General features: G+C 43.7%; 1 protein-coding gene across 2 annotated transcripts; it reads right to left on the reverse strand.

Moving 5' to 3' along the window:
- Positions 1–1,945: 1,945 nt before the first annotated feature.
- Positions 1,946–8,174, reverse strand: LOC149299207 (lysine--tRNA ligase-like). Of its 2 annotated transcripts, none has more exons than XM_089486300.1 (14): positions 8,119–8,174; positions 6,207–6,333; positions 5,923–6,085; positions 5,687–5,780; positions 5,356–5,542; positions 4,866–4,991; positions 4,331–4,450; positions 4,079–4,241; positions 3,572–3,745; positions 3,241–3,326; positions 3,066–3,151; positions 2,642–2,768; positions 2,118–2,261; positions 1,946–2,032 (listed from the first exon to the last, which is right to left on the reverse strand). In XM_089486300.1, the coding sequence occupies exons 1-14, from the start codon at positions 8,172–8,174 to the stop codon at positions 1,946–1,948; spliced, it is 1,740 nt and encodes a 579-aa protein (XP_089342426.1). The 2 variants fall into 2 exon arrangements, with proteins under 2 accessions (XP_089342426.1, XP_089342425.1); XM_089486299.1 differs by lacking the exon at positions 8,119–8,174 and adding an exon at positions 6,694–6,830.
- Positions 8,175–8,630: the final 456 nt, after the last annotated feature.

An 8,630-nucleotide genomic window follows, 5' to 3' on the forward strand; every position in this document is an offset into this window, starting at 1 on the left:
TAACCCCCCCGCCCCTGCTGCTGTCAGTACCACTATTGGGATTTCTTGAGGGGCCAGGCGCTTATTGTTATAGAAACAGATATGGACCCTTTAAAGGATCTCTAGCTTCTGTCGGCAACCGCTCTTATCACTGAGGATAGCCCAGAGGCAACGGTCACCTCTGTCCAATAAGTGTGACACAATGTACTGACCCTACGAGACGTGGGAACACATAACATGGCGGCAGGTGACAGCCCGTCGGACATCTAGTCCGTTCCTTCGTGATATCATGAATTATTTTCCAAAGTATTTTTAATCTAGCGGATGGATATGGAGGTTTTCAACCACAATTCAGATGCAATAATAAACATTGAGAAGTTTACGTATTTCCAGTGAAACGAGGTGGGCACCTGGGGCGAGGCTTCGATAAATATCTCCTATGCAGCGTGTACAGCGTATTTACGGCAATAAACCCTCTTTTTGGTGATCAGGTGTGTGCGTTAAGAAGTTTATTCTCTCCTGGTCCGGGCTGTATTGGCACGTGTGTGTCTCAGAGATACTCTGTAGTACAGGAACCTGAGCAGCCAGACCATAATGTGGTCCTTGCAGTGGATTGACTCCCAACGCAGGCATCTATCAATACCAGGAAATGCGCCGAACGGATGCAAGAGGGTAGCGGCTAGTTCCTACCCAGTAGGAGGACTCTGGTGATGTCAGCAGACCATGTGACTGTTTGGTCACATGATACAAAGAACTACAGGAAAAAGAAGAAGCAGCAGCGCGGGACTGTAGATGGGCTGTGCTGGGCTGCTGTTTCTTTTTCAATAACATGGGATGTGAGGATGAAGCTTTAACAGAACTCCTGAAAATACAGAATATTATGGAGGCAGAAGAAAACTTGAATCTGTGAAATAATCCACAGTGAGTCTCTCTCTGTGCCAATGACTGTCTCTCTCTCTGTGCCAGTGAACTAGTCGCAACCTTTCCAACAGGCATGTATTTTCGGCGCGCGCCTTTGGTCGCTCTATTAGTGACGTCAAAACGGCTCGAAAGCCGAGGCTCACGGGGGAAAAAAAGTCCATGGCTTAATCGGTGTGCGATAACCCAAGGGCGCCGCCTAATTCGGCAGAATTCTCCACTAATCACCGTTGGGGACTAGCCTGCCGCGGATGGAATGCGCCTCACGTGGACACATTGCAAAGGACTGTGGGAAACGTAGTTTATTAAACAGACACAAGCTAACGGTGAAACGAGGGAATGGGTCTGCCAGAACTACAACTCCCATGATCACGATAATAGCGTTATTTATAAAGTCAAGTATCACAGTCTGAGACCACATTATCCACAAAAACTATTCTTATTCAAACGTTTAAAAGCAGCACTTTGCTAATTAACTGCGGTTTTCTCATATTTATGTAAGAAACATGAGTTTAGATATTTTAAACATATTCTAAGCTACAGTGATAAGAACGTTTCTTGTTTCTGCCACAGCAAAATAAGGAGCAATTCTGTAACAAAGTGCTAAATAAGTTGCTACAAGCATAAGGAATGGTTGCTATGGCAATGGTTCTGGCAGTAACACTGCTTTCCTTAAAACAGAGCTGGACATTTATTGTAGAACTACATCTCCCATGATGCTCTGCTAGCAGTAACTGAAGAACAGCTGGAAGATTTCATGTTGCCCAACCTTGCCTTAAAAGCAGCAGAATCCAAGCGGTTTGTTAATTCCAGTAGTGGTTTTGTTGTTTTAATGGGATTACGCACCAGGACAGTGAACACGCAATCCTCAGGCAGGACGCTGAAGGACCAGCCATCTGCTCCACTGAAATGGGGATATAAAAAGAAAAAACCCACAAATGCACAGTGTGTTTCATTTATTTCTTCTCCGTATAAACAGCAGTAACTTTTTCACAGGACAGAATTCTCAGACAAGAACAAATACCTTAAAAGAAAACCCGTCTTATATTTAAACAGACGTCCCGTCGGAGTTTTGGCTAGGAGCGGACTCCTTCTTATTGTCATCAGGTTTCATTGCAGGAAACAGAAGTACCTCCTGTCAAAGGATCAGAAACAATGGTTACACAATGACATTAAAATAAAGAAATGTACACACATGGGGGGCTTCTGCCCTATCGTACCTTTATATTATTAGAGTCTGTAAGGAACATGGCCAACCGGTCAATGCCCATTCCCCATCCAGCGGTCGGAGGAAGACCATATTCTAATGCAGTACAGAAAGTCTCGTCGATAAACATTGCCTCATCATCACCTGCAGCTTTGGCCTGGAGAAAAGAAATGTCAACAATAAACGCATGGCTCTACTGTACAGGGGTTCACCGGGTTTCTTAAAGAACAAATATTTGGCTCTATATTTAATGTAAAAAGTAAACACTGCCATTTGTAAAAAGGCAGGGATTCACCTTGCATGTCTCTGCACACACAGATGCTCACTAATTAGGTCCAAAGTGTCTGACACCAAATCAATTCACTTAAAACCTGCTAATTCTTGAATCGTCCAGCGGCTCGGTGTGTCCAACGGCCAACGTGCCAAAAAGATCCAGACTCCGGCTGGCTGTCCTGCTCCTGTACCCCGTCAGATGAAGACGTGACATCGAACCTAGTCCCATTCTAGCCAGTCTCCGTTCCATGGATGTAAACCTACCTTAGCTTGATCCTCAAACATTTCCCGCTGCTTGATAGGGTCATTCATCTCAGTATAAGCGTTACAGATCTCCTTTTTCATGACAAACAGTTCAAATCTCTCAGTCAGACCCTTCTCAGAACGGTGCCTAATAGAAAGAATAGAGGTGCATAATTATTTGGAAACACAAAAGCTTTAGCACAATGGGGTACAAAAAAAAGTCTAAAAAAGTTGCATTTAGTTTTTTTTTTTGTCCAGCACACACTGTGTTTAATATGCAGCGGCCACCGGCTTCTCGCTTGGAGCATCGGGTATTTTATACGTATGCGCACATATCAATTGCATTCATTTTTGGCACAGCTAAACGTTTCTATTTCTTTCAGTTTGCACAAAAAGTGAAATAGAAACTAGATGCAAAGGAGAACTTCTTTCACGGAGGTCTTACCATTTAGCTAGGGGACTCATGATTTGCGGATGGTCGCAGATAAAGGTTGGGTTGATACAGGTCACCTCCAGAAATTCACCAACAAGCTAAAAAGACAAAGATAAAAGAAGGAACTTAATGTTTACACCTTCTACCGTAAAACACACAAACACGACGGCCACGCGGCTCCGCTCACCTTGTCCAGCAATCTTGCGATGGTTCTAGGTGCCGGGCACTCCACGGCTCTCTCCACGCAAATGTCATCAAGGAGCTTGCGAGTTTCTGGGTAAATTGGAAGCAAATGTTAAATCCTACGGGAAGCGGCGTTCGGAATCTCACGCTGTGTCAGCGCATACACAAAAGTTACAAGACTGCCTGCTGTCTTCAGTGGTACAGAGCCATCAGAAGCTTGTAATGCATACACAACGTGTAAAAACAAGCCACAAAAGCTTCTATTTGAATGAGCATTTCTGGGTAATCCCCCCATTGCACTAATCAATACAGCCCTATATTAAAAGGCAGCTCACCTTCTGTGTGGAACCGGTCTGTGGCAGGGAGCCTCTTCCCCAAGACTTTTTCCAATTCGTGCACCATGCTTATTCTCCTGAACGGAGGGGTGAAGTCCAGTACGTACGTCTGACCTTCTGGACCGTCCGGATGGTAAGTGACTTTGTAGTCACCAGTTATGTGCTTAACCATCCCTGTAAAAGAACAAACACGTAATTACACTTCACTTGGAGAAGAAAGCAAGTCAAAGCTTATTTACATGGATCCAGTGTAGACAGGCTGCCACGGTCTTCTCAAATCAGTATGTTTTGTGATGGTGTAGTTCAAAAAGTGGTTTTATCACCATAGCAACCAATCCAGAGATAGCCAACGGTAATAAGACCAATTGCCGAACTTTGCATCAGGATCGGATTTTTTGTACATACTCCACATTTTTGAAACTAGGAGAACATCAATGGTCTTATCAGGAGATCCTGAAAACCCCCCAAAAAGTGTAGCTTATTTTCCCCAACAAGTCTTTACTATACCGGAAAGCAGCTTTTCTGTAATGTCCATGAGGTCGTGGTAGTCAGCGTAAGCCATATAAAATTCACAGGTAGTAAACTCTGGATTGTGAGTGAGGTCTATTCCTTCATTACGGAACTGCCTGCCAACTTCATAAACTCTGTCAATGCCACCAACCACGAGCATCTGTATGTATAAAACACATCTTATACTCATTAATCGTCTGCTTGAGGTTTCCACACCAGACCAGGAGAACAAAAGCCTTGGAACATTACCTTATGATACAGCTCAGGTGCTATCCTCATATAAAGGTCCATGTCCAAATCATTGTGATGGGTGATGAATGGTTTAGCCACCGCACCTCCGGGAATCACATTCATCATTGGTGTCTCAATCTGCCAACAAAAACACACTGAGTTTACTAGCATGAAACAGCGTCAGAATCGACATGTCAGGCCACCACTTATACATTAATGGGGTTTCGACAATGCTGTTTAGGAATGGGAATATCCACGTAAGCACCTGCCACAGCAGGTAGTGTGAAAAGGGAATTCTCCCAACTCTTACTTTACTGAGATGGTGGCACATACGTGGTAGAACCTCCCAGCAGAAGGGGTAGAGGTTAATACATCAAGGCAGTTCAACAGGCATTTGGCTCCTGAATCTAAGACGAGGACCAAGGATCGATTAAGGTTTGAGTCCAAACAGCAGTATAAATCGGGCAGACTAGGTAAGCTAAATAGTTTTTATCTGGCAACCAATTATATGCTTAATTGACAGACAAAAAAGTAATTTGTATTTTTGTATTACCTCAAGGAATCCCAAATCGTCCAGAAACCTCCTGAGATAGGTTATAATTTTGGCACGCGTAACAAATTTCTGCCTCACATAATCATTCAAGATAAGATCTAGGTACCGCTGGCGGAATCGGGTTTCCTTAAATAAAAAAAGAACAAATATCGTCAACGCACAACTATATAGATTTAACCATCTACAGTACCTTGCTGAATTTAACATTAGAAATTCCCATAACACACAAAAGCAGGCTGTTGCCATAGAAACAGATCCAGCCTTTGGCATGATTCGTGTTTGTCGTATTCTTTCCTGTGAAGGTTTAAGTGCACAGATATTCTAAGGTTTATGCCTTAAAATTCTAGAGAGAGCAATCAACGGGCATCACCTTTAAAGCCAAAGTGGTATTTGATGTGAAATATACTGTAATACAGTGAGCTTTTCAATTGTTGAAGAACGACAACTCCCATCATGCCCTTATGGTTATCCACACAACGTGTTGGCTTACCTTGTCCTTTAGGCCAAAGTGGAGATGCGGTAACATATGCAGACACGGAGACAGAAGGGTCATCTCATGGGGTATAATACTTAGCTCCCCTTTTTTAGTCTTCCCTGGATTTCCCCGCACTCCGATGATATCCCCACGGCGCAGACGGTTGTTCGTCGCGAAGAACTCTTCCTCGGATTTGTAATATCTGCATTCAGAAACACAAATGGCGGAACAGTTAGATAGCAGACTAGCAACAGTCTTTTATCTAATGGAAGCCCTTTAAATATAGATCTGCAAAACACCCTCTAATGTAAAAATAACTTGTAATACTTCAGTAGCCAGGACTTACTTGGAATTAGCCATTACTTGCAACTTCATGCCTTCCCCGCGCAGATCATAGAATATTAGCTTGGCCCCAGAAACACGCTTGGCATGGATCCTGCCTGAGATCAGTAAACATGAGGTTATGAATATATATATATATACGCAGACCTAAGTAACTCCAGAATGAGATCCCCATCAACCGTAACGTGATAACTTGGTTCTGCGGAGATCTGATTTGAGAACACTTGGCATAAAACGTACCTGCAACGCTAATCAAATCCGGCAAGTGCTCCCCGGTCTGTAGATTGTTGTATTTCTGAACAAACTCCGTCAGCGACATATCAACATGGAACTTGTGGGGATATGGGTCATCCCTGGTACCCTTTAGCTGCTGGATGGCTTGAGAACGAATTTTGAAGTATTGCTGAGTAAAGAAAGAGGAAAAACAAAGTTCTTTAAATTGTGAACTGCTGATTTTAATTATATTTGAAACACATGCAGTACATTAAGCTGAAGCCGCCAGCGAACATCAAGATTAATCTTACATTGGGGTCAAGTGTTTCCTCATCAATAACTTCTGTCTCCGCGCTAGGCAACTTCTCATTTTGTTCTTTTTGTTTCGCCTCCTTTTCAGCTGCTTTTTTCTCGGCTTTCATTCGCCTTTTTAACTCACTGAGAAAGAAATTAGGTAAAAAAACATGTGAAGACCTGCTAAGTAACATCGAATGAAGAGACATCTCCATCCTGAGACTCAACATACATGCACTATGTGAACTTTTAATTATGGAGGAATTGGAAACTATGCTCCATCGTTAGCCACAAACTTAGCTAATTGCCCTTCTTTTCACTCATCCTTCTAATGCCAACAGGACATTCCCAGCTCCATCAAAATGGGCAGAAGCTCATTTCTGGCTCAAGACAGATACCCAGAATAAGGGGAGCATGTCAACGTAAGGCGAGTGACCGGCTTAAAAGAGGAGATTCGTAAAGAAAAAAAAGTTGGTGACTCGCGAGTATGAAACAAGCACCAACCTTTGTTTCTTAAGAAGCTCCTGATCCTTGTAGAGAGCGGGGAAGGTAGAAAGATGCTTCACCAGGACATCCTCTTTAAGGACTCTCTGTACAAAGACTGGGGTCCTAACCAGTCTGAGCAGAAACGGGGTCATCATTGCTCAAAACTCTCAGCCCTCAATTGTGGTTTACCACCTACCAAGAAGATAACAAGGCAAGATATCTGAGACCAAAAACCCTGCATATAACAACACAAGGAGAGCATCAAGAACAGCTGCATCTGTCAACGTCCATTTGGGTTTATTTAAAACAATGTAACATATTCACGCTGGCAAAGACCCCTGAAAAAGCTTGTAAGTGCTACCGACAAAAAAAGAGGGGACTGGGGTAATAGCCCCCCCCCGATTGAAAGCTTTTCTCTTCCAAGACTTAGTAGACCAACTGGAACTTGTGTCACACGGTGTCCGTGCAAAGTAATGTTCCTGTCATATCACTTGTTACAGTGACACGTTACACCACAAGCCTCTGCTCCCATGTTCTCAAAATAAAAATCACAGATCGCTCTACTTCCTCAAACGCCATGCTTCGTACGCGACTAAAAAAAAAGGAAACGATCATAAGATTCAGAACCTGCTGAGCAATCTGTAGTCGCAGGGAACGTCTGACAGCCTTAAAGACGAGTAAACAGATGGGGTTTTTTTTTCAAAACCATGTATTCCAAAATCAACTTTATTGATGAACGATTGGCGATAAGTTTAATTGACACCTCTTCGGCTGAGAATAAAAATATATATCGCGATCAAAGCAGAAACAATAGAGACCGACGGTCCGTACAGCCCAGTGCAGATGAGAGCGCATAGCTGTGCATTTTAAAACACTACTTTAGCAATGATTGACAGCTCTGCTGTGACATGTTACTGGAAGTACTCGTACTTATGGGCACGTGGCTCCTGACGCACTGGCGTGGCTCCTGACGCACTGGCGTGGCTCCTGACGCACTGGCGTGGCTCCTGACGCACTGGCGTGGCTCCTAACAGTTTAAGCCTGATACCTTAATTCTATTAAAATGCATCCATCCCTCCACTACATCATTTAATTCACAAAATACCGCACTGCCACACAGTGAGGCCTTCTCATGGAAACCAGCATGCCAGGCAGTCACTACAAACCTATAATAGTCACATTGCTGCTGGTTACATCAGCCGGGCCCGTGCTGCTGGGAGTTGTAGTCCTTCACAGGACATCCGTTCTCTATACACACTCGGCCAAAGCAAACGAAAGAACTACATTTCCCATGATTCCATCGGGAGCACAGGGTTCCAGAACAAATGCAATGTCCCCTCTATAACTGCCCCCGTTTCCTGTGACCCCCAAAACCTAAACACCACAACTGCCCAGATCCATCCCTCTCTTGCCCCTTCCCTCGAGGGGATGCCCTTCACTCACTTCTTGCTCAGTTTACTATCGCTATCGCCAGGAGATACAGCCTGCACGTCCGCCATGATCGCTTCCAGTCCGAAAGAGAAACTTCCCATTCGGCAACCAAAACACGCGAGAACGGGGGAGCCCGTCTGGGTGGGGCGCGCTCTAATGACGTACTCGCTTCTTATTGGCCAATGTGGTGATATGCCTTTATGTGGGCATCCTAAATTTTGGGTACCAGTAAGCAAGTTACTGTGATCATAACATGTTGCTAAGCTGGAGTGGAGTCATTCATTACCAATGACGTAATAATTATTTACTTCCTGAGAAATGTATGGTTCCCATAATGATCATTTTCAGAAACATTTGATGATAACCATTATGGAGTCACTACCGCAGAATGTTTGTGATGGGCTGGTAAAGGGTTAATATCTGGAAGCATCTCAGGTTCAGACTTTGGAAAGGTCTGGTGTTTGCAGAATGCTTTTTATCTACAAAATAGTTCATTTACGCGAAACGTACAAAATTATTAAAGA

Source organism: Sceloporus occidentalis, unplaced genomic scaffold (assembly GCF_023333645.1).
Source record: "Sceloporus occidentalis isolate IW3139 unplaced genomic scaffold, rSceOcc1.0.p SCAF_29, whole genome shotgun sequence".
Lineage (NCBI taxonomy): Eukaryota > Metazoa > Chordata > Lepidosauria > Squamata > Phrynosomatidae > Sceloporus > Sceloporus occidentalis.

What these genes read in the sequence shown, in the direction of transcription:
- LOC149299207 (XM_089486299.1), bottom strand. Translation starts at nt 6,830, where the DNA reads ATGATGACCCCGTTTCTGCTCAGACTGGTTAGGACCCCAGTCTTTGTA. An exon ending in AGACCGGTTCCACACAGAAG is followed by an intron (nt 3,327 to 3,571) that starts GTGAGCTGCCTT and finishes CAATTTACCCAG; the next exon opens with AAACTCGCAAGCTCCTTGAT. An exon ending in ATGAGTCCCCTAGCTAAATG is followed by an intron (nt 2,769 to 3,065) that starts GTAAGACCTCCG and finishes TCTTTCTATTAG; the next exon opens with GCACCGTTCTGAGAAGGGTC.